At 38.5% G+C, this 26,862-nt stretch overlaps 1 protein-coding gene across 1 annotated transcript in view; it reads left to right on the forward strand.

Moving 5' to 3' along the window:
- Positions 1–26,862, forward strand: part of B3GNTL1 (UDP-GlcNAc:betaGal beta-1,3-N-acetylglucosaminyltransferase like 1) — a gene marked incomplete at both ends in the record, with an annotated part of 112,667 nt that overhangs the window by 70,334 nt on the left and 15,471 nt on the right. The window contains 2 exons of the mRNA XM_080629335.1: positions 13,116–13,211; positions 21,557–21,681. Of these exons, the coding sequence (XP_080485461.1) occupies positions 13,116–13,211; positions 21,557–21,681 (221 nt within the window). The remainder of the gene's footprint in view (positions 1–13,115; positions 13,212–21,556; positions 21,682–26,862) is intronic.

The raw sequence follows: 26,862 nt of genomic DNA on the forward strand, positions 1-26,862 counted from the left end.
TTTTTTTTTTTTTCTTTTCTTGAAAACTCTGTTATTTTCCTATCCTTTCTCTTCAAAGAACAGCTTGTTTGTTTTGTATTCCCTAAAGTAAACCTGGAAACACCCTTCCTTCATTTAATGACAGCTTGAAGCATAAGAAGGAATAGTTGAATTTGAGTGATTAGAACAGCAAGCTACTGTCTGCTGCCATCCCATTGATGATCCCATGGTGAGGTTGCTGGGGGGGGGCAGGCACTTCAGAGAAGATGGGCTGGGGTGGCCAGCGGGGGCCAGTGGAATTAGCAGGGGAAATGCTGAGGGAAAGGATGGGCAGAAATGTATCTGGACCGATAGCTTCTAAGTTGGAAACTTTACAGCTTGGAAAGTGAGAATAAGCCCAGCCTGTCACAGAAATATCAAAAAGACTGAGTAAAACCCATGCAGTGATCTTTTGGTGATGTCTGTTTTGAGCAGGCTTCCTAGAGAGGTGATTGATGTCCCAAGCCTGGCAGGGTTTAAAAGGTGTTTGGACAATGCCCTTAATAACATGCTTTAACTTGAATTGGTTGGACAGTTGGACTAGATGATCATTGTAAGTCCCTTCTAACTGAAATAGCCTATTCTGGTTTGCTCTGTGTGTATGAGAATAGGAGGTTTTGTGTGCAGCTGTGCTTTAAAACATACATATACTTTCTTAAAAAAATTGCAGATACACTCTTGATGTCCAGATGACGTGATGTTTGGACAGGCCATTGTAGAAGGCCTCATAAATCAGCAGAAATACCTTCTCTTGTGGGTATGTTGGCACCTTTGATGCTCATGAGATTTATCCCAGGTTAAAGTAATGATGAATTAATGTTGATCCAATGGGAAGTCCTGTGTCCAGGCTTGGCATGGCACTACGCCTGAACATACCTCTGCTTTCTGAGAAAGCTCATGTCTGTGTGAGGGATCTTGTAGGTATGTCAAAATGTATTATGGATCAGAAGGTATAAACATCCAGTTTATGTACTGGATGCAGCAGTTCTCCTGAAGTCAGTGAAGGTAGTCTGTATTTCCACTGGTAAGTGGAAACAGAAACATCTTCCATTTAATGTAAAGCACTGTACAGCCGCTTTGTGTCACTTTTTAACTTTACATTTTGCAGATACTGTATATAAACCTGGTTTATGTCTTCTCTAAGTGGCAGTTGGTATAAATGTAGTAGTATTGTATGGTATGAAACATGTGAGAAGTTCTCCTGAGAAATGAAAGGAAGAGGTTATTATAAACAACCTAATTCAAATTAAAGTGCTTGAAGTATCACACTTGCTTCGGTGCTAAAACCTTGGCACACCTGGTGCAGGGAAGCAGCTAAAGCATGTGTGTGGATTAACGTAAGTGAACTCCCCTCATTTTGTCTGGTTATGTCTATTAAAGGGAGGTTTTCCTCATCCTCCATGGCAGTTGTACAGTACAGAGAGCAGCAGTAACATAAAGCCCCATATTCTCTACTTAGAATGAAGTTTTCTCACAGTGAAGTAGGGAAATAAATGGAAATTTTAACTGAACAGGACATATTTTCATGTTCCGTGAGCTTTAAATAGCTGGTGGCTTCTCCTCATTTTCATTAGCAAGCTGGAAGACTGGCCAGTTGGGGATTTTTTGCACATTTAGCAATGATATTTGAAGGTTTGAGTCGAGAAAACTGCTGTTAGAGTTCCCTTTCTTCCTTGGCTGGTACCTCGGTGACCAGTTACTGCACTGACACGGGCTGTATTTCATAGGTCCACTGTTGCTGCCTTTTTTCACAGGGTGTTAGTTGAAGTATGCCAGAATAACAAGTCCTGAAGGTATTATACCTCATTAGTTTTATGGTCTTTTGGCAATATTTGAAGGGGGATTTTTGAAAGGGGAAGAACATGTTTATTATCATGAAACTGGGTGTGTGGCTAAAATGCTTCAGCTGGTTTTGGAGGATCACATCATGCAAGTTCTCTTGCTGAATTCAGATCAAGAAAGAAGACTTGTGGCCAGTAGAGATGATGTGAATAACCTTCACAACATAAGTGTAGCTTTTATAGATGAATTAGCATATTTTTCAGACCCATTTTCTCTTTGAAAAGCTGCCTTTTTCTCCTTCCAATCCCCAAAGAATTTTGCTGGGGCAGAATAACACATGGTCGTGTGGAAAAATTGCTGTTCAGGAGTGTCACAACCTAAACTCATGCAGCTTGCCTACATGTATGCCACTAAAGCGATGTTTTCCTGAATCAGGATTTACAAGATTATTTCTGAGGTTATGCTGATTTTGGAATTTAGACTCCGTTACTGTAAGATGTGGGTCCTGCTGGTCCTAGAATTTATTTTCATGTACGATTTCCCCGTGAATTGATAGTTTTGAACAGGGCAGAGATCCCACTTCCCAAAAGATGTCATAGTGATTATGTTAGATATTATTAAACCAAACACTGGAATCTAATTCCCAGGATGTTAGATTTGCTGAGTTTCCTACGCAATGCAGGGGAGGATGGAGGTGTTCCTGAACTGGATTCAGAACAGCGAGAGTTGCCTATGCTGGCCACGAGGAACTGTAGCTGCATGTATTGAGGGAATGCTGCAGGACAGAGGTGCCTTGGTTCTAGAAATATGCTTACTTTTTCATCTTGCACAGGATTTGGAGCCTTCAGGTTTAGAAATCGTCTATGTTGTTAATTAGAAGCTTTATTTCTCGTAGATTCTGGTGGATGTCTAGGGTCAGAATAGCAGTTATGAGTCAGAATATCTTAATGCAATAAATACGAAGAATAGTAACTATAAGATACAGGAATAAGTATTCTTGATGTCTTGATTGTGCTTAATACAAAGCCAAGTGGGATAAAGCTTTGTTGGGAGATCTGATTAATGCTCTTGCTCTTAATTTTTTTGTTCTGGTGGCATTGTACTTGAGCTTCAGCGATGCAGCACGTTGTCACCATGACTTGTTTGTAGCAGGGAAACTCCTCATTTGCTTAGGTTGCAACATTAAACGTTCCATCCATGCTAGCAGAGATTTGCTGTTCTCTATGGGAATGTCCAAACTGGTGTCTTCCCTTACTATGGAAAAGATTTTTACTATAGAAAAGGACCAACATTCATGATGTTTTGTAGCAACAGCTATCAGAAAAAAAAAAAGCATAGAAAAAGCTTTGCAGAAAGTTGCTGTGTTTTACTTTATTTTTTTACAAGTAGTGTGTGCAAAGTTTGTGTTACCGATTTCATGGAGTTTTGGGAAAATGAACAAAGATTTTATCTAAATTTTACAAAGTAATAACAGGGAAAATCTGATTATTAAATATTTTTAAACATCGTATTTCTAAGATCCATTGTTATTGTGCGTTTGTGTTTTACACTATCTTATCTCAGAATTCTTAGTTCAAAGACTTGAAACCCCATTTAAATCTTAATCATTTTTAGCAGGATATGTGTGACAAACAAAGGTGTTTATGTTGAGTGACCCGTGTAATGTTCAAAGATATTAATCACAGGAGCTGCTTGGTGGATCTTTCCCAGCTGGTGCTACAACCGTATTTGGTTTTCAGTATAGCCAGAATTGCTGTTCTGTTCTCAGATTTTAGATGACATAAAGTGCAATCCTTTAATCTGTTTCCTCTGCCACTTTTCAGCATTTTTGGCAGCTGAAAAATCAACATTTTCTTTTCGGATTCACTTGGCCTTGTTTAGATTGTTATTAATATTTTTGTCTTTGAAATCAGAGCAAGATGCTTTTTGCTGCCATGTTGCTACAGTGCCCTTGCTATTTACTAATGATGCTGAGTGGCAGATAGTACATGTCTGTTATCCTTTAGGAGTAAATATTTCTGCAGGACAGGATAAGAAAAAGGTATGAAAAAGAATGTAAAATATCTTTTTTTATATGTGCAGCAAAAATTACTTCCTTGTAATTCTTTGACCATTTTGCTTATTCTTTGACTTTGCTTATTATCAGATTCACGTACTGAAGAGGTTTTTTAGAGATTGTTTCTTATTACAGAAATTAATTTAATCAATGTGAGGATAATTACAGTAGCCTGATTATGGGAACGATTATTGGCTACGTGAGACTTAGGCAGATATTCACCCATTTAAAGGTGAAGTAGTGAATTTTGAAGCCTCATTCTCTAGGAGCTCTACTGTATTGATCAGAGATGGCAACAGAGATCTTAGATGAGTTGAGTTGCCCTATGGTAGAAATCCTCTATGGCAGAGAGGAGCCAGGTTGCCTGGGCTGCTTGCTTATACATCTCTGATTCAGGATGAATCTGGGCCCTAATCCTTGCTTGTTGATCTGTATTGTTCTAATTGGAGCATAGGTGCTCTGAACTACTTCATACCAGTTTCCACTTGGAAGATCTGAAGCTCTTTATTGCCTTCTTTCTTATCATTGAATTCTTGAGACCTTTGAAAGTATTTTCAACATGCTGGCTAGATTGAATAGTAACTAATTCAAACGAGTGACAGGGAATGCCAAGTACAGACAGAACTTAACATAGGAATAAATGTCAGGAGTGATGCATACTTAGAGTCCAATTTCAGAGCTAGGATGTGACCTTCAAACTACCCATACAATGGGAGTTTTGGTTATAGAGTAAGCAGTCACAAATAAAAGGAAATGTTGATCGGATTGTTGGCTGGGAGGCAGTGAAAGAACCTACAAAATCAAATCCCACATATAAACCTGTCCACAAGTTATTAGGGAGACTGAAACAAGAGAATGCAGATAGGAGAGAACGCTTTGTAGTGCTCTCAGCTCTGTTTTTTCTCAGCCTTTTACAAATTGATGGGCACTTAATTTTTCTTTCTGCATATTCTCAGGATTTGTAGAGGTCATTCCAGGTTTGCCTGCTGCAAACTGTTGGAAAATGTCACTGGGTTGTTGACATTTATGTTCCTTTCGTTACCAAAATGTATGTGTGGAAAAAGTTGTGCTGAGGTACAGTTCGGGGTTTTTTTGTTTTCTCCTCATAAGAAAGTGTATTGTGGGGTGAAAGATTTGCAGCAGTGTGCAGAAGGCGAGTAAAACAAAACAGTCATACAGAATGCAAATCAAACACTCGGAGGGACTGGAATGCATTTGGTTCTTTGATACCCCGGAAGACTTGTGAGACGATGGTAGACATGAGAGAGAGACTTAAAGTTTGCTTTGATTCCACTATTCCACTACTGTAGTTGTTAATCAGATGACCAGAATCTGTAGCCTAAGATCTGATCCAAGTTTTCTCTTTTTGCCTACTCTAAATGTTTGAAGTCCACAGAGGAGAAAAACCATACAAAACACGCCATTTGTATTGAAATAAATACAGCAAGTTTGCATGAATATTTACTATTTTTCCTTTTGCATGTACATTAGCACACAGCTGTACTTTTCAAATTCAGAAGTGATCCCCTTGCTTACAATTCTGTGCTTGCTTTAGAAGATGCTTGTATTTCTTTCATTCACTGAGGTTCATATGTCTGCCACTTCCAAGCTGCACGCAACCTTTAGAATGTGAGCATTCACTTGAGAAGGAGTATCAGGGAGCAGTACTGAGTAAGCTGGACCATGCTTTTGGATACGCCTGAACATTCAAAAATATTTAATGTTTCTCCCTCGAAATACCTGCACTTTAAAATTTGCTGAAGTTAGCATTTGCCAGGAGGTTTATTCACTTACCAATTGAACATTCATTTTAGAAGATAGTACTTGGATAAGTTTCGTGTGTTGCTTTTTATGTGAATTTGTTTTCCTCTTTACTAGTAAGTTTGTGTAAATACATATTTTGTTGTTGTAATGACTTAGAATATTTCAGTTTCATTACTTTCATTTTGATATTGTCTCAAAATCTGAAAGACCTATTCAGCCTTCACCTTGCAAAAAACGGTAAATTACATGTCCCAAAGTCAATTGGAAAGATCATTTTTAAGACTTACTACAGCAGATATGTTTGTTCTAATCACAACTCGGTATCTGCTAATATGACTTTAACAGAGTGTTTTCTTTCTTTCATGGTAGAAGCTCAGCATGAACAGCAAGCCAAGTAGCCAACCTCTTGGTACCGAGTGCTTCGTTTTACTGGATGGAGTAATTCTTCCATTGTAAATACTTGACTCTTTAAACACTGGAAACTCTCCAAGAATTAAGAGAGACTTGTTAAAGCATGGATATTACAAAGACCACTTTTAGCAGCTTACAGGCAAGAAAAAAAGATGTAAGACATGCTAAAATCATAAAGGCTATTCCCTTTGCATGCATCTATTCTTTCAGTTTGAGCAGTAGGTTAATTCATCATCATTAGTTAGATAAAAGCTCTGAAAAAAGACTAGAAGAATGGTGCTTGCTATTGGGTTTTAGTAGGAGCATTCAACTACGAAAAAGAGATATTCAGCAGTATAGGTCAGCTCTCAATTATCCAGCACAATGAGGCTGGCATGGGCTGGTTCACATAAAGCAAACCCACAGCTAATTCAATACATATGTATTAGACTATAAACCCAAAGTTAATATATTTACCTTTAGAAAATTTGTAAACAGATTCCCTTTTAGCAGCAGATTAAAGAAAGAAAAGGTGGGTTGGGTGTAGGCTGACATAAGCAGGCTTTACCTTGCATGTCATTCTTCGTGGCACTCTGTTGTAACTGGAGATGTCAGGAGGAGGTGATGCTGTGTTAATACACACTCTCTTACTCATTCGGGATGGTGGCTTCACATCCAACAGTGCAGAACCTGGATATTAAAAACATTATATAAAAAAGGGAATACTCTTTGTATAGAGACTTGTATGAAGATTTATGCATAGTGTCCCTCGAGGTTTAGGTATGCTTTTGAAAGTATTAAAATATGCCATAAATGTTTTAATGAACAGTTTCTCTTCTCAATCTGCATAAAAAGATAAAACAGAAAGCAAACACCAGCTTTCATGTAATAACATTTATGTCTTGGTTAACCTTTGGGCTGTCAGGAAACAGCCTGTGTATTATTATTATATTATTATTATTATTATTATTATCTAGCCTATCACTAGGATTGTATTGACTTTGAATGCAGTCTTTTTTATATATTTATGTATATTTCTGGCATCCCATAAATCATGTAATACTTTTGTTTCGTGGGTATTCTATACTATACTATTGGCTAGCTGCACCTTTGAACAGGTTAAGGCTTTTTACATATATTTCAAAACAGTGAACTGTCAATCATACAGTGGCTGTGTAGGTGAAAGTATCAAATATAGGTTGTTGGACTGTGTTTGTGTGGAAGGTGGACCAAAGAGACAGAGACCATTTAATTTTTATCACCTTTTAATGACTTTTTTGTTTTTAAAATCATATCTTAATTTGAACCTTAGTTAAGTTTTGCAGCGTTGGAAGGGATTGTGTTGAGGTGTAAGTGAACATCTCTGTGTGCAGTGCTTCTACTCTCCAGTTCTATACTGAAAAGGAACTAGCTGTATGATCAAGTTAGTTGTTACAGAAGATCAACAATCTATGTCCCTTCAAGCAGTGATAGGAAACACTAGTCAGAAAACCAGATGCAGCAACTGAGGAAGCATCATCTTACAGCTGCTCTCCTTGGTTCCATTCTTGCAAAGAGTCTATTTCCAGCAAACTGTGAAACATTGCAGCTTCATTATGGCTTCAAATCCTGAGGAAATCATGGGGAGCTGCAGGTCATAAATTTTCCAGGAGCAGTACTGGAATACCTTCTTGGAGGTGCTGAATGCTCTCTGCTTTCACTGGCATTAGCAATTCTCAGGACTCTTGATTCTTTTTCATTGGTTTCGTTGCTAAGTAGCATTTGAGATTGTGAAGGTTAAGTAATGATGATTTTTAGTCAAGCCTATACCAGAATTACTATGTGTATATCAGCCTTTCAGTATGGAGAGTTGTGGCATGTCTTATATCTGAAGTGTACTTTTTGCTGTGCCAGATCCCAGCTTCTTCAGAGCAGGGATTTTCAGCTAATGGCAAAGCAAGCAATGATTAGGTGATACAGGCAATTATTTATATAGGCATATGAAAGGGTAAACCAGCGCTGTACAATATAAACTAACTGAATGTAATCCATCCCAGATTGGGTGTTGAGGTTCCTTAGAATTATAACAAGCTTTATTGAACTTTTGGGGTTTTTTTTCTTTTAATACTAAGACTTCTTTTGAAGTAGGGTAAAGATTCTTTTCTTCTCTTTCCTACCTTCCATACCTCTTCTGTCACGCTAATAGACACACCTGATTCTGGATGTAAGCCTGGTTATCTTTAGTAATGAGGTCCTGGTACATTCCCTGCTGAATTAAGGCACTGATGTTTTAGTGTATAATTTTATCTAAGTGAGGGGTGGCGTCCTTTAGCCTGCGGTCTGCCTGCAGCTCACAAAATCCCTGTGGCCCTTATCATGGGATCTTTCTCTAACATGTTAATGTGTTACCTTGCATATAGGAGAGCTTTATTTATCATAACATGGGAGATTGTTTCCAACCCTTGAACTGTGTGGTTATGTTTTTCGTAACTGCTATAGCATAAGTAGAATGAAATGTGTAATGTGTTTTGGGGAATTAGCTTGTTACATTGGAAAGCAGTCTAGGCCCTTGATTAACTGTGTTGCTCTGGTGAACTGCCTGGTTTCCCCTCTGTTCTCTGCGTGACATAGTGTGGTAAGGTTGTTTCACCATCTGCATGTATTCTTTTGGCACATGGCTGTTAGATTTTGATTTGCTGCTTCAGGAAATAGAACTTTCCTTGAAGAGTTACTATAAACACATAAATGCCTTTGTCAGTATTGGAACTTACATTTGGTATTGAATGCTGACATGATCTGAAGTGAGCATCAGTGGGGACCAGAATTACATGTGCTGTTGACAGCTTTGGAACACAACAAAGAAAAGTCATTTTATCAACTCTTTATATTCTCTAGATTTATTTTCAGAGAACCTCTGCAATAGTTGAATGTAATTCAATAGCCAAACAGTTGGTAAGAACAAACCAGAGTAAATCAGTTTCAGTTACTTGCTACTTGATCCTTGGAATAAAACCAGATCACAATAAAAGTTCCAAATAATGTAACAACTACAGTCCTGAAATAGCAGCCTGGCTCCATCACCTGGCTCTGATGAAGATGGATTCCGGTTTGGTTATGACAACAGTGTGTTCTTCAGGAATTCTGAATCTGAACAGATCTATACCTTCATCTATAAGCTCTGTAGTTGGTTTTTAACAAGTTGGTTTCATTCGACTAGATTATATTTAGGCAATCTTTACAGCCTACAGTGTACTGTAATTAATAACAACTATTATTAAGCATTACTCTTCCAATACAGCTGTGTGACAGGTTCACAGATCGAAGCTGCTTTCCAGTATGCTGAATTAATGCCCTGAGTAGGATTGAAAACCCCCAGAGGTTCCAAGGTGATATAGGATATACAAGGTGGTACAGGTGATACAGGACATTTGTTAGGCAGAGCTGTAGAACATTTCCAAGCAAACTAAACACAGCAGTTATGGAGCTGCATTGTAATTCGTATTCTGCTTTTGATTGATTTTCAGACTAAGACTAGCGTGTCCTGTTTGTTTCTCTTGTTCCAGTCCACACAATCTAAAAGATGTATGGATGAAGTCTTGAGTGGCAATCTCACAAAGTGGGAAGTTGCAGTTTTAATCACAGACTAAGCCAGTTCAACCATTTTTTAACAACTTGGCAAGAGTGTATGACAGGAGCAGGCAAAAAAGAAACCCAGAGGAGACTTTCCTGTCTGACTAAACCAAGCTGCAATCTGGACTTTCCAAACTGCAGAGGTTGAAGTTATTTTTCTCTTGAAGATGAAATTTCAGGAGCTCCTGAAGGCAGTTTTCAGAAGTTTGGCAGGTGCTTGCAGTGTTTCAGTACAGTTCTTAGGGGTTCACTGTTTTTCCTCAGCCAGTTCTCCTCCCATCAGTGAAAGCATTCAGACAGAGGGTACAGTTTTATGTCACAGCTGGACTGATTAACAGGGCAATGACCAAAAAGGCAGGTCTTGCTTTCCTCTCTAAAGCTTGTTCCTTCCCCCTCCAGTATGTCAGCAGTATTGCTAGTCTGACCCCACATTGAACTGATTCAGAGAACTAAGGCTATAGAAAAGTAACACTAAAATAAATTAATAGCTTTCTTCCTGCTGTAGTGCTCTGATCCAACTGATCATGGGGTCAGGTGAGTGCCGGTGCTGTTAATAAGTGACAGGGTTGCACAGCCAGAGGCAGGATGAGTGGGAGAGCTCTTAAATTAACAGAGGTACTGTAAACCTAGACTTTGAGCATACAATTCCCCTATCAGGTCAAAGATGATTTATGAATTATCTGTACTGCTACTGAAAGAACACTCTTGCTGTTTTCTCTGTGTTTGATGCCCTGTTTTCCTACCTCCTCAGTTGTGGTAACACCAGTGTGTTTGTGGTTTGTTGGATCAGGGAGCAGATCCAGCTGGAAACTATGCTAACAAAGGAAAAAAGAATTTTAGCTTCACAGATGTTTCTATTAATGTCCCATAAGAAGGGACAAGGCACCATGAAATTGTCCATTTGAAGCACCAATTTAAATTTCCTAAAGTTTGTTTTGACGTTGCATTATACTTACTTATCTAGAATAAGCTCATTTACCAACGCGTTGACTCTTAGCTGGTGCACTGTTCCAGGTTCAAAGACTTTGTGGAATGATAAGACCCTGAAGTCATATGTGTCATCATCAGTCTCAGTTTTGGCTGTGTAATTCCCCTCTAGTGTCTTTTCTGGAGAGGACAGCGAGCCAGAGAACACCAAATTGGGAAAAGACATCAGTGTATGTAGTGTGTGACAGTCTGATACATAATCTTCATAACCATATCATCATCTGTGTTAGCAGAAGTGCCATTTTGATGGGCTTTTTTTCTTTTCTTAGTGTTTGAAATTTCTTCTCTTTGGTTTGGCCTAAGTACATAAATCAATGGAACAGAGATTATATAAGATATTTGGGATATATGCTCATTACATGTGAGCATGACCAATTACATTGCGCTACATCTTTAAATGCATTTCTGTTCTCTGAACCTGGCTGCAATGAGGAATAGCATTCTAGCCTCTTCAAATGCATTTTACGTATGCCAGTAGGCTCAAGACTTTTCTTTTGAAGATTCTTTCATTCAGAAATGAGATTCAATGCAATGCATTCCAGCCTCGCTTTTCTCCCTACTGTTGTTTTCTTTTGGGATTACTGTTTGGTCATTGTTTGGTTCAGGCTGTACTCAATCACCCTTGTAATTAGTGTGGACCTAATAACCATGTGCTGAGTAATCATGTTTACTCTGATTTTCTGGGTTGGTTTTTTTGTCTCTTTTAGCTCCCACTGACTTTTGGGGAGTGATTTTGACATTTAGCACCTCCGAATCTAGTGTTATTTCAGTTATGTGCAAGCTGCTAGTGTGTTAATGGTAGCCATTAAGTGATTGGATTCTTCTGACTAAATATAACTGCCTGAAATTTTAAGTGTCTGCGTCAAGATGAGTCACCCAAGGGGTGCTTTATGAACAGGGAAGTTCTATCATTATGTTCCTGGAGTTAGCTGGAGTTAGCATGCAGTGTCTTCACCCTAACGTGGATGCCTGCGTCCGGTCGGATGGTTCCTGCAATAAGTGGGAGTAGATCACCTGTTCTATTTTGATTACATTTTTAATCCTTTTTGTTTGGAGAGTTGGTCTGTATAGAACTGGGTTTTAAATCCATGTTTATCTGTGGAAATGGAAGTTGCCAGGCATAAGAAGAATTGAAGGATTTCTATCCAAGGTTAAAGTCAAGAGGAGCATCTTTAAAATGTAAATGCTTGGATGCATGTGTCAAAATCTACATTCATGTGCTGATATTTAAAAATGCCAACTATACAGGCATATTAATATTACCACCAGAGCATGCTATGAAATCACCTGCTCATAAGAGGAGCATTTTCATTAGTGTTTGGAGAGTGGCAGTAATTGTGAGGTTTCTTCTGCCTTCACAAAGACAGAAGCTCTTTATTTCCTCTGTAGTTCTTGGAAGCAGGCAGAGTCTCCTGGCTTAACTGCACACATTCTGTTTGACAAGTTCAGTCTCTTGTTTGGCCAGATACTTCATCTGGGAACAAAAGAAAGAACCAGTTTACCTTCCCTAATCCAGATTCTGGTTCATTTCACAGTTGTGTTTACAACACGTTTGTTTAAAGCTGCAAAGACGAGTTTGTATAGTTCTTAGCTGTCACTAGTCAAGGGGATGTAATTAATAGCATCTCCCTTTTCAGTCCCTGAAGCGTTTTCTTTCCAACAACCTTTTAAGGTAGGTACCACTGGGTAGCAAGCAAATCCGTAATGTTTTGGTGATGTTTAAAATCAATTGCATCATACTTGGCTGACCTTGATTAAGATTTTAAGTGTCTTTGGCAGAAATAAAAGATCATGAAAGTTCCTACTCAATAAATGTATAAGGAATCATAGAAAACCAGGTTGGAAGGGATCTTGAGGTTCATCTGGGTTAAGCTTAAGAACTTTACCTTTTTAAGATTCTTTTTAATTCATTGACTTCAATATCAATATTGCCATTATTAATAGAAGTGTCATTCCCAGTATAATTCTCTAAATTTGAAATAAAGTTTGAAGTATTCTGTATGTGCTGCAACTTATAGAAGAGAACGTTATGGAATGTTAATCATAGAATGGTTTGGGTTTGCAGGGACCTTAAAGCTCATCCAGTTCCAATCCCCTGCCATGGGCAAGAGACACCTTGCACTAGAGCAGGTTGCCCCAAGCCCTGTCCAGCCTGGCCTTGAACACTGCCAGGGATGGGGCAGCCACAGCTTCTCTGGGCACCCTGTGCCAGCACCTCAGCACCCTCAAAGGAAAGAACTTCTTCCTTCTATGTAATGAAGCAGGAAGTAGACTAATCTCTTGGCTGTGACACCTCAAAGGTGCCGGTTTACATCACAGTTTAAACACTAAGCACATGCTAAATTTTAAGCACTTGAATTTCTCAGTTCTTAATATTGCTGAAGGTTAAGTTTAGGCATGAGTATTGTCAGGATTTCAGGTGAATGCAATGAGTCTGTTTTGTTCCCCAACAGATGTTGGATTTTGACATTGTGGTAACTAATACTGGCTTTTTTTCCCTTTTTCCTAGGTGTTTACCTCCCATGGACCTACTGTGATCATGCCAACCTGGTTCTGTTCTCGCGAATGGTTTTTTCATGTGGGAAAATTTGATGAGGGTGGAAAGGTGAGTGCTATGGATGATACTAATCCAGGAACCAGCTCTTTGTTCAACAGCCTCTGAAAGCCCTAAATCTATTACTAAGAAGCACTAGGCAAAGGGAGGAGTATAGGTAAAAACTGAGGTCTGAAAAAATCTGGGTCATACCATATACCTTTCTTTTTAAAAAGAACAACAACAAACAAGTGCAGTTGCTTTGGGGTAACTGGTGATTGAAGGACACAACTGAGATGGGCTTTGTAGATCAATCTGACACCTTTGTTAGACATGTTGGCATACCTGGAAAAATTAAAGGAGGATTCAAACATTCAAGCTCCTCTTCAGTCCCTGAAATAAATGCAATAGATCTGAAAGCTCAAGAAAAGTCTGTTCATGGTTTCATTATGAACCATCTCTGAAAAGTAAGGTAGATTTGGGGAAAGAGACTGAAAGGGAAGAAAGGTGCAGGATGGCAAAAAGATGGTAATATGTTGTCCTAAGGGGAAAAATTTATGTCCCTAAGATGAAGAAAGAAGGGAGGAGGAAAGGTCACAAAATGCCATAAAACTACTATTACTAAATCTTATTTATCCACTTGTCTTGTATCCACTTGTCAATCTGAGTTCTAAGGCTTGTCCTTGGAGGATGTTACGTAGGTTTCCCTCAAGGATCAGGACTGAGAGGCTACAAATTAGATGACTGTTATTGGAGAAGTGTTCCTGCATGGACAGTTAGGTGTGCTTTTGCTCTAAAAATTTCCTGTGTGAGTTCCATTTGGTTGTTTCAGGCTCATCAGCATCTTTATGAAATAAATCCAGGGATGTCTGTTGGTGGTACTTATTGTGGTATTATTACAAATATGTTGGCAAAGAGATCTAATTCAGACACATTTGGGTCCATTCTGTGTGTTTTGGACCTGAGAGGTTTTGCTTCCCATGGTCTTAGTGGGACTTTATGGGTGGAATGAAAATGCTTTCATTTAATAGGAATAGTAATCTAAAAAAACCCTCTGCTAACACTATTTCCTGTGTTATTATTTCAACTACAAGAGATTATTATTATTATTCTTTTTATGGCCTCTAAATGAAGCCCTCCTGTGCCATGCAGTATGTATATATACACACAAACATACCTACACATGTATATATGTATGCATGAGGATATAAAAATATTGTTCTTTGGGCTGCCAACAAAAACATAGTTCCAGGAGACAGCAGAGAACAGAGTTGTTTAGAGTGGTGAAAAGACTTGCGTTTAATTACATGGTAGGTGAGTGGAAGAGGTGGGAATGGTGCCTGGCTCCCAATACAATCCACATCTGCTGACCCATGCTCTTTATTTCTTTTGTATTATTATTACTTATTGTATTTTCACTCTCTGAAGAATGTTTGACTTCTTGAGCATTGTTAGTAAGCTCAAAGAAGAAAGCAAGAAGGCTAAAACATAGTAACAACAGTTGAACAGCAAGCCTAATGGTAAAGTTCAAGAGGTTAAGTTAAAGAGGCTATTGTTCTGTGCTTTTGGCTTTTAGGTTTGGGGTTTTTTCTCTTTGATTTTTGTGGGGTTTTTTGTGTTGTGCTGTATTGGTACTGGTTCTTCACTGACAGTCTTAATCCTACTGATTTTTCAGCCACAATGCATGATATGGCTTCTAGTTTTAAAAGTTACCAGTGATGAGTTAAACTTTTTGTTCGTCCCTATTGTGAAGTGTCCAGCATGTCAATACTCAAACTCTCGCTGATACAGAGGACCTTCAGAAAGTACCCTGTGAAGAGGGGTGATGACAGATCTTAACAAAGCATGAATGTAAGCAGTGAAGTCAAACCTTTGTCCTGTGTGGGTTTAGAGGACACAAAATCAAGTCCTAACTCTTCCAGCATTTAGCACTGTATTTAGCATTGATCTAAGTAATTCATTTCAATTTGAAAAGAATTCCCTTGAGACAAAGACAGATTTTTCTCTGTGTATCAACAGAGCTGTTACAAACTAGTACTGAGACTCCTGAGGATCTTACCCGTGTGTGTGTATGTTCTCACCTGACCCATGCTCTATGCTAATGTGATCACTTCCATCTCCGCTATTGGTTAGGATTTAACAGTGTGACCTGTAAGTGTCTTATTGCTGCAAGTAAACCCAGAAACAGGCCAACAAATCTCCACATTTCAGCCTTCTCCATTTGCTAAGCTGTTTCCATGCCAAAAAGCTGCATTTCTCATTTGGAATTAAATCCAAACACCTGTTCTTCATATTTCAGTGCTTAGGACAAATGGAGGATAATTCTTCCGTGGAAGAAACTGTGATTTGATGTTTATGTTAGTAGTAGGAATGGACTGATAGAATAGAAATATATAAGCCATGATGTAATCTTTTTTTCCTGCAGGTAGGTGTGCATGTTTGCATGTATCTCCATCCAGGCTTTACATGAAACAGATTTTTAACAAATATATACAAAATGGTTTTGGAAATAAAGTTCTTTCTGGTCAAGATCTGCAGTTGCTGGAAACATACTCCTTTTGTGTAATCACTGTGGCAGTGTCCAAGCAATATCCTAAATAGTATCTTCATAAATGGTGGCTAAGAACCTGACAGATTTGCTTTATGCACTGATTAACTAAAATAGTAGAGGCTTGATTTATACGACCGCTGATACATGAGAATTAAAGCAGAAATGCTTAACTGAGATGAAGATCATAAAAATAGAAATGGGCACAAGCCTATAAAGTAACTTTAAATAGTATCCGCTGCTAGGAGGAGAGTCACAAGAACCATATTTCTGACTTAATGTTTTAGGAAATTGATGAGAAATAATCTTCCTGTTGTCAAACTGATTCAGATGAAGAAAGCAGTGCTTCCTTATTGAAAGAAGTAGCAACTGATTCAGATAAAGAGCCCTGGGTGGAATAGCATGTTATAAGCTACTGGCCTTTCTGAATACAAACTGTGGCTCCAACCAGTGTCTGGAGCTCAATTTTGATCTGTTTTTGTGATTAAAAGGTCACAAAAAGCACAAATTGAGGAGGTGTCAAAATACCCATTGGTGCACAGGAGACGGTAGCACATGCTGCAAAGCTCTAAAATAACTTTGTAGGCTAGTAGGTGCTAACTAATGGATTTTTCCATTCTTCTCTGCCAGAGCACACAAATGTAATTCCCTTCAGAAAGGCAAGCAGTTACAATACCGCCTGAAAGGGTAAAAGGCTAAGTAAGAATTTGTTTTCTTAGAACATGAATTAAAATTACAGTCAGTCTGTCAAATAACCTAACAAGGTGCTCTGGGGAAAAATCTGGATGAAACACAGGCACTAATGCTTTTGCCTTGGTATAGTTAAGGCTGAACAGAGATCAGTATTTGATGTGAAAAGTAAAGAAAGAGTGGTAGAGCCAATGATTAATTACACTTTATAGGCTATTTGAAAATCCACCCCATTTCTCTTGTCTAATGACACTTTTTTGCTAGTCTGTTATTAAAAACCATTTAGAATTTGCCACCTCCCTTCCATTTGATTTCCTTGTCATCGTTGTTTAACTGAATTTCTCTGTGACAATACGTTTGGATGAACGCAATCTTCGGAATTTCCTCTAACCTGTCATTTCCCAAACAATGAAGGAAATGTTACAGGCTTCAGGTCTTGCAGTCAAGGCAAAATGATGTAAAGACATAATGTGGATGGGAGCCAAAAAAAAAATGAAGTGACATCTGCGCAAAGAGTCTTTAAAATATGTTGGATAATCCTGCAAAGAAGCTATTAATATCTATGGAGTTAGCTTGTGATTAGTCTGCTTCCCCACCTCTGGTGACTATCCTGAAGGCAGTTAAACTAAGGAGTATTTCAATTCATGATAGTTTCAGTGAGTTGTTCATTACCAAAGAAAATATGATTGACATTTAACATAAAACTTGTCTTTAGGGAAAGACCAAAGAGTGGATACTTCTTGATAAATTACTTTAGTTCCTATTTTTTTTTCACCTTTACATTTAAATTGGAGAGGGATTTCTTACTTTGTTTTAGGTTCAACGACTTAGTAGCTGTTCCCCATGAGCAGCATGCTTTGAACCGCATTTGTTGGTGAGCAAGAGTTCAATGCCTGGCAGAACAGCATTTGTTTCTGAGGCAGGAGTACTTCCTTATACATAGGGTGTCTTTGTGTTCACTTCCATGCAACCAACCCCTCTGTATGTGTTATTTCTGTAAGATTTTGCTCAAGGCTCTGAGGAAATGCGGCTGGCCAGCTGTTGGCATACGTATTTAAAAAGGAGTACTTTGATTTCTTTACTCAACATCTCTGCTTTGTTGCTAAATGACCCTGAGTTTAGAACTTTTTTCTCTGTTTAATCTTAGATGTTGTAATATACACCATCTGATCTCCCTTTTTATGCAACTTTAGCATAATATTAATACTGAAATTTTTATCTTTTTTTAATGGATGTTCTAAAATGTGCAGTATGAAATGAGTTGGTTCAAAAAATAGGAACAAACTATTTCAGAGTCCTGTAAGATACATGTTAGTATGGAATCAAATTACTGCCTTTCTGATTTTCTTTCCATTCAGCAATTTTAGGCTCCTCTGAGGAATTCAAGCTTATTCTGCCCAACAGTTACCCTGATGTCACTGTCTGGTTTACAAATTGTGCCAAGTTATAGCCCAGTTTTCCTTGATGCCTGTGACCAAGAGAAAGGGCTCAGCTTTCCCAAACCGAAGGGAAATTTTTTCATGTTTAGGTAGATTTACTTCCCTGTCTTGTTTGTCATCGCTTTTTGTTATAAATGCATGTATTCTTGATTCAGTTTTTGATTTCCCATTTTCTCTAGTTAGAGTGAAATCTCCACTGGCTGAATCTCCACTGATTTTTGCTCACAAGCATCTGCCCTACTACAGCGCTTGTCAGCTGGAAGAGGGCAGGGGAGGAGCACGTGTCAGAGATGAGTGAGAGAAGGCTAAATGGAGGGGAAAGCGATGGGTGAGGAAGTTGGAACGGATTGGTTCTGCCACAGAACCAATCCCCTGTATTAGGTTTGGCATTAAAAGGCAGCTCTTGCATTGTGTTTATGCCTGTACAGCCTAATGGTAACTTCTGTCCAGGTGACCCAAACAATAAACTTCTGCAGTAGTTACTGTTGGTTGTCCCAGGGCTACAACATGATCTCTCACCAGGTGTGACAGCGTTGCACAGAAGGCCACTCTCATTAAAAGTCCTCCAAAAATTGCGTAGTATCTTTATCCCTACTGATGTTCCTCACAATTACTGATAGTGAAGCTGCAAAAGCTGTAGCCAGAATTGCTTATTGTAGTGGTAGGTGGCTTTCATCTCCTTGTCAGATACATATGTTGAGGATGCTGCAGTTGGAGTAGTGTTTCGTGCGCAGCCATCTGCTAAGAGTAAGAAGCGACAAACAGTCAGAAGATGACAAGAGAAGAATCATGCAGTATTTCGTTTGGTCTGTGAACAAGGAATTATTCTGATTCAAGTTAGATTCTGCTTGACAGCCATTGTGTATGCAAAATTAATGTACAGTCAGCCATCACTACAGCAAGTGATACCTGCCCAAAATACTGAGTAATCATAAATCCTTATTTAATGTTGAAATGGATGATCATTGTGTGCATGCTAGCTAGAACCAGCACTGATTTTCAACAGGAGTTGCAATCAGCAGCCTATGAGCACACCCTTGAGTGAAGCAGGCCAGTGAGTTTCTCTTTTAGTGCTGCAGAGCATCTAGGGTTGGGTTTTGCCTGTAACGTGGAAAATTCTGTATGTAGTCCAGTAACATGTAAGCTGTGCAATTTAGTTGTGTTTATTAACATTGAAACTGTTCGTGTAGTAGCCTATTGCTAAAATGCTGGCTTGTTAAATTGATATTTTCAGCTATGGATATTAATTTTCCCAAAATAACATTAAAATATCCCTTTAGTGGCTAAACAGCTTTTTCTTTGAAAATTGTGTTGTTTGGCAAAGATTCCTGGTGTCTAAAATGCCATCTGGATCCAATAATAACGTCTCAATTGGGAAGGAACTCTTGTGCTGCAACAAACTTACACGCTCAAGAGCCATAGGAAGTCCCATGCCTGCAGGATCTATAACGCAGTCAACATCTTCTCTCCCCTGAAAAATGCATGGCAGGGCTGCTCCTTTGTAATGCGAGAGGCTGCTGCTGAGCAGTACAAGGCACCTGCTCCTTCCTGGAGGCAAGCAGACTTCATTTCAAAGGATTTCTGCTGGCTGATGGAAAGCAAAAGTGCAGTCAGAAACAAACAGCGTTTTGAAAGATCTCTTTACTTCTGCTGTAACTCTCTTTATTAATATACTTGTTAATGGTTATCTTGAATAATGTAAATGGTTATCCAAAAGAAAATGAATTGCACATCTGGATGTGATATAATAATATATCTGAATCAAACCATGGCTACTGCAGTAGTTGATATGTGCTACAAAATTTGTGCCCTGCCTCTCACAGTCTAATGTGTGACTGAAAGAGAGAGAAGGTTTAAACTTTGCTGCAGACTCTCAGTATTTCCATTGAAGTCCAGAATACGAAAAAGACCAGAATAAGAAAGGGCTACAAGATAAATGGAAAGAATTTGAGTTTGTGGTGGTTTTGTGTTCTCAATAACTGTGGTTGCTGTCTGCCACTCCAACTTCCCCCTGATTTCTTCTGTGGCTTTCAAAGTAGGTTCATATAAAGCACGAGTTTTATAAGGTTCTCCAAAAGTTTGCTTCTGCATTGCAGCTCTTAATCTGGAAGTCAGACCAATATCTACAAAGACAACTGATAGCTACAGATACCCTGCCCTTTGCAAGCAGCCAGATCAGGATCCATGTTATTCAGAGTCTGGGAACATGGCCCAATTCAGTATCTTAAATCAATCTATCATGTAGTCTGGAGCTGCAAAGTACAGAGCTTGATTTGGTTCTAATTTCTCCTAAAATACATATGTTCAATTGAGTGTTTCACATATATTTTCCAGGGTTTGAAGCTTTCTTGGTCTCGTTACTCTTCCCTTCCCTACACCCCCTGGGCTGCTCAGTCTGGTGTGGGTATGAGAAGCAGTCTTGAATTGTATTGCTCTTGTAACGAGGAGGCCAGAGGGAACCACAGAGGGATTTTGTCTCCAGCATTTTAATTGGAGAATCTCCTTTTCTTAATTATGGAAGAAACTCAGAAGCTGTGGTAATGGAGGAAAAATTGCCAGTTTTTTGTTTATTTATTTGTTGTGCTCTTGTTTTTCTGTGTTGAGCTAGAATACCTGAATTGACATTTATGCCTCTGTTACTCATGTATGTGATACTGCCTACAGAAAGAAATGTATTTGAATATCTTTTCCTTCTCAACTTTCTCAAGTTATCTTTCAGCTTGTTATTGATGCTACACTTAAATATTTTATTTGGCCCACCTGGGTTTACATAGCAGAGATTTTTAGCCTGATAAAATCATGTTAGGTTGGAGGAAAGAAAAATCGAAAAATCTATATTAAAACAGAGAAAAATTGAAAGTTTTAGCCATATTTCAAGAAGTTTCACCATTGCAAAATAGATGGTACTACTTTATTTCTATTATAGGGCTATATCTTTAAAGGTGGGTTTATGCTTATAATGAGTCATGGAATAGTATGTGCTATAAGATTGCCATGGGATGCTGTGTCTCTGGCATGAAGATTTTCTGATTTTTAGGTGGGAAATATTGCATCTCATCATGAAATCTCTTATTAGAGCCTGACAGAGCCACAGTTCTAGGAAATTACGGGCTGGTTGTTTTTTGCAGTGTCTCAGCAGCAATCCTTGCAATCCGTTAGGAAGAATGTATCATGGAAATAAGTGGCAAGAAAAAAGTTTCGCTTTCAGATGTTGTGTCATTCTAAGGTTGTTTTAATTAAGGTTCCTTATTGTGGGGTCTGATTCACCTTTCCTAAGTAGAGTCCAGTATACGTATTTGTATGGCAATCAGAGAAAGAACATTAGTAACACTTTAAAAAGCACTCTTCTGAAGTCACTGATCCCTTTTAGTGAGCTGTTTGGTTATGTGGCACTTGAGGCTTCATGAACTGTTTAGCAGCTGGTTCCTCTCTTTTGGGACTAAGCTGTACCAAGCTTTATACCCCTGTCAAAATGAGATGGTGTTTATTTTTCCACCTCTGTCCCTGTGGTCAGCTGTACTTAATTTTTAAATAGCACTGCTTGCTTTTTCAATAGCTTTATCTTTTCAATAGCTATGTTTATTTAATGACCCATTAGACAACTTCATAGACACATGCAGAAATAATATGGATAAAATGATGTTAAACTTTATTCATGTGGCAGAAAAATAAGGCATGTCTTCAAATGTAAGTATGACTACTGGTCACTTCCTAGTCTGAAATAACTGCTGCTCTTCCAGGGTGTTCCAGAGGATCTGTTGTTTTTCTACAAACATATCCAAAATGGTGGTGAAGTCTTTCGAGTAAACCGTTGCCTCCTGCTGTATCGTTACCATCCACAGGCTGCCACTCACTCCGTCCTAGAGTAAGTTGCATTTTCTTGGTAGAACTTAAAGCTTAGCTTCATCTTGGATGATTGGCAGCAAAGATGCTTAGTCTCTTCAAGGCATCACATGGCAGAAGAATTAGCAGTTTGAGTTAATTACTTGTTAGTTTTTTAAAACAAGGCTAGAAAACAAGCATGACTTAATATTTTGGTAGTATCTTCTTTGGTGTAAGGTGGTGTTGCTGTAATTCGCTTTTTGAGTAACGTACTGTAATGCTGGAGTTGAAATGCTGAACTGAAATCTTTGGTGCAGATGCTGTTGCTCACGTGCTGTCAGTGTACCTGGCTTAATCATGTCGTGAGGCAGGGATGGAGTTAACATGTGATGTTAACATTGGACACATATGCTAAGTTGTTGTCTCATCTTTGCAACCGTTCTTGAAATAATTTCACAATAGGTATCGTAAGAGCCATGAAGCATTTTTGGGACTGCATTACAGTAGTATTGTTTTCTCCACTTCCATTCCTTCAGCTGGGACTCTGTAGCTGAGCATGTGAGATCCCGGAATCTGCCTGAATACCCTTTCTGGTTATCTAAAGCATCTGAGTTTCTTACCCTCAAAGCAGATTAAGAATCCTTTTGTCTGATTATGTGTCTCATCTGCTGCACATGAAAAAGCAAGCAGTGAACTAGTAAATTCTTCAATACTTTGAACACAATTGCAAGAATGTGTTTGAAATATGTCATAGTGCTGAAATTTTATTGGGATTTTTAATGTGCAGGGATTTGATTCACCTGGTTTTTGCCATGTGAACCATAATGTAAAAAAAAAAAAAAATCATTTTAATTTTATAGCCTAATTTCAAAGTGAATTGTCTCAATTTGAAAGAAGTAAACAGAAACTTGCACTACCAACAGAAACCTCCTTTTGAAAAATAACCAAACAAGCCTAAACCTTTCATCTGATAATGTGCTGCATTTACATGTATTATTTTCCTATTTTAAAAGGTCTAAACCATCTAAATCAGATAAGGAGGTTTGAAATACACCTGAGGATGTTTAGGAGTAATTATCTCAGGTGCTTCCTTGTAAGCTGTTGCCTACTACTTTTACAGTGCTGGCCTGCCCTTACAGAACACATTAAATTGTGGATTGCTTGTTCCAGTACATGCTCATTTCACCCATCAAAGGTGTTTGCTGTGATTGGATGTCCTGCAAGCTGAGCCAGAGTTGTTTCTTTCTCTTACGCATTGACACTGGTGAAAAATTATACAAGTTTCACTGCTCTTTAGGAGTCCCATTCCAGAATCCCGGTGGTAATTAAGTGAACAGTTTTCTTACTGATAAATGATATAAATACACTTTTCAGTCCTATTTGTACGGCTTTGTAGAACTGACTAGTGAAACTAAACATTTTTGTGTGCATTTTAGTTGTATATCATGATACTGTATTACTGTAAATACCATAGTAAGCATAAATACCACATATGTATGTAAAATCATTTAAGTCTGAAACAGTCATTCCAAGCAAATGGAAGATATTATTTGGATTTTACAGACAAATATGAGGTGAATTATTTTGCCTTTTATTGGTGTTTAAATGGAAGGGGCTTTTTTTTTCCCTTTTGGTGTGTGATCATTTTGGCAGTTAGTTCCAAACTTTTCAGCCACGCATCATGGGATGCACGAACTCTTGGAAGCCTGTTGCATGTATCTGTGGGAAAACATCTTATTCTTGGAAATGAGTTTGTTTTGAATTTACTGCAAGCTGTTGCTTATTCAGATCTACAAGGTTGTGTGGCACAAGCAGCCTGAATTACAACATACTGCGAGAATGTGGAAATACTGTAAGCTGTTTCAGATGTGCAGCTTGGATGTCCAAATTGGCGCCTTTCTTGTCTCATTCTAAGAAGTTGGGATAGCCATTCTTCCTCTTGGCTTCGTGCTGGTACTACTGCTAATAACATTTTGTGCACACTTTCAATACAAGGTTGTGTAACATCTCTCCTTGTTGGCTTGTTCCCCTGTTTGTTGCCTAAGTTGACCAGAGTTGGCCAGCGTTTGTTTCTGAAGACTGAGGTGAGTGTTGAGCAAAAAGAAATTCATGGGCTCATCATGAAGGTTTAAGTTATAATTTGTATCTGGCCTTTCCTAATTTGCCTTTTGGTCACCCCACCTTATTTAATGCATCTTCTGCCTTTTCCAGAAGTCTTTTGTTTTTATGATGTGTTTTGAGCAGTTTTCTGTGGTGTTTTTCCTTTTGCCATTGGCCTGTGTTGTCTTTGAATTTCCAGAGTCGGTGGAGAGCTGGATTTGGAAGTACTGACTCACCAACTAGATTGATATCTTGTCTGAAATCAAAGTGATGCTTACAGGAAACTTGATTATTTATTTTTAGTACCAGTTTATGCCTAGTTTCGATCTTAGAAAACTAGAGTTGTCAGTAGGACTTGTTTATAGAAACGATACGTGATTCAATCCTTTCAGCAAAGACAACAGTCGCTTGTAGCCTGTTACGGGCTGATTTTGAGTGTCTTTCATTACTGTTCAGGGGGAAAAATGCCTGATTTTTTGCATTTCCAGACTTCCTAATGTATATATAAAGCTGCTTGGCAAGCACCATTTAGTTCTTTAGTATGTGTAATTGTCAACACTAATGATTTTTAGGTCATTTCCTATGATTAGTATCCTTCTGGAACAAATACCTAGAGGTGAAAGTATCTGTGAAGCAGGAAACGAGATCTTATTTGCATTCTCCCTTACCCTAGAGGCATCAGACCACATTATTAAATGTTTTGGGTGTGTGACGGAATCTGGATGAAGTGCAGTGTCTATATTTACATTTCATTAGGTGCATACAGAAATATAACCGTTCTCATTGTAATTTCATCTAAACTCTTATCATGGATACCTGCTCAGTGGGAATGAGCAATATAAGTTTTGAGAAACTTCTCTTCAGCCAGGAATTTGCAACACACAATCCGCACATATTGTATCTCTTAGATCTAAATCATTTTATCTCACGTTACAGCTTGTATCCTAGGGCTGTGTGTACTTTGTGCTCCACAGCTACGTTACACTGATCTGATACAATATCAGAGCTGGCTTTATAGTGTGAAGTGCTATAGAAAGAAAGTTTGGTGTATAATAGAAACATTGTAAAATTCATAGATTTTTATCTTATCAAGGGGAGAAAAAGGAACTGTATATAAAATAATGTACCTCATTGCAAGATGAAAGTCAGCTTGGAACAGCATGAGCAATAAAACACTGTGCTTGTCTTTAGGTAGTATTGGACACGAAGACAGGCAGTTGGGGCAGATAGCTGATCTTTGCCACAATTTACAAGCTTTTGATCAAGAGAAATGTAATACATGCAGGCAATAAGGTTTGTACCTTCTGTCTGAGATTCAGGCAATTCCCTTTTATGCAGAAAATGTGAAGTGTTCTTACAAGACTCACAGTAATTTCATATGCTGGATATTCAGAGCAAGTGTAATATTGTAAGAGCTTGTTCTGCAGAAATAACCAAAATTACATCATCTATTGAAACCATCTGGTTTCAGGCACTAGAAGCTTCCAGTGTCATCTGAGCGAAGGGGAACAGGCACTTGACCTGAAGCACATATTTGGTTGTTTCAGAGGTACTCTGAGGCATGGGTCTCGTATCACTGATGAGCACAGAAATGCCTGCTTCATTTCCTGCAAAAACATCCCAAAATAGGCAAGAGAGAGGAATAGTGTAACATATTCTTGCCCAACTGAAATGAAGATGAGGTCAACTGCATTTTTATCATCCATGCTTGCATTTGGCACTTCAATTAAACATGGAAACTAATGACCTCATTAGATTCTTGAAAAGTAAATGGCATTAACATTGATAGTCTCTGTCTTTCTTAATAAGCCTTTCATGAAAAATAGGCCACAATGCAAACCATGCCTCAGTTAACGACCCATGACCTGAAGATGAACTCAGACATTAATAGAACCTATTAACACAGTGTAAATGTAATAACTCAGTGGGACGATATAATCCAGCAATTAATAAGTTCACATGAAGTTCAATGGAACAACAGCAACCAAAAAAATCCAGTTTATTTACCAGTATGGACAAGGTTCAAATGGGATTCATTCCTGAATTTCCTGTGGATTGCAAGAACCTTGAGTTCTGTGTGCAAAGCTGGCTATATTCTGTTCTTTCAGCTCTCACTGTGATTAAGGAAGTTCTCTGTTCTTCCACCTCTGGTTTATCTATCAGGTGAGATTCACCAGAAATAGAGAACTCTGCTGTGAATAAAATGCCAGTGGAAGAGGCCATTCATTTGAATAGCTCCTCTTCCTGTCTGCTGTTACCTGAGTGGCATGTGGGACCAACGCATATAGGAAAGGTCAGATTTACAGATTTATAGTATTACTATGGATGGTAATCAATGCCTGAAATTCCAGCACAGGTTAGGATATTTGGCTTCTATTTGTGCGTTTCTCAAGTACTTGTACATCTGTCTTTGCTCTGTTGATTCACTTATGTAGCCTCACTGGGGGAAGGAGGGGAAAGGCAGTCAAGCAATATGGCGAGGTTTCACTGAGCTCAGACATTAAATCATATAGCTTTTATTGTCACATTATCTTTCATGTCAAAATAGGAGTGGAGCAGATGTTTCTAGACTCCTGTATTCAGTCAGTAGGTCACCACACATTTTAACAGAGCTCCATTGTTACTTGGGTGCATGGTATGGTAATAACTACTTGGGACTGAGGAACAACACACTTCATAATCATTCTCACCCACTGCATGAATACCCTCATTTCACTCCTGCAGAATTCTGGCTCCTCTTCTTCCTTCCAGACTATCTAACTGATGAGTATTGAGGGGCCATAGCAAGTGAGATCTTAGGAAAATTCTATAAGCCATAAGAATGGTTATCTAAGTAGAAAAATTGATACTTCTGAGTAAAGTAAAAAAGTGACAAGGAAATGAAAGAAATGGGAAAAATAATGTACTTTAAGAATCTGGTTCCAGGAGAAGTATTAGGATGTTGGAGCAAACTCTACAGTCAGAAGAATTTGTGTCCTACCTTGAGGCTGAGGAAAATCTTGTTAACTGAATATAGGCAATGAAGTTAAAGGCTATGGGGAAACTGCTTACTTTAATCCTTCCTGACATGGGAAGGAAAAGCAGCTTTGATTGGGATGATGAAGAGCCATGATACCTCCTGGGT

The sequence above is a fragment of the Psittacula echo genome (assembly GCF_963264785.1).
Source record: "Psittacula echo genome assembly, chromosome: 14".
Lineage (NCBI taxonomy): Eukaryota > Metazoa > Chordata > Aves > Psittaciformes > Psittacidae > Psittacula > Psittacula echo.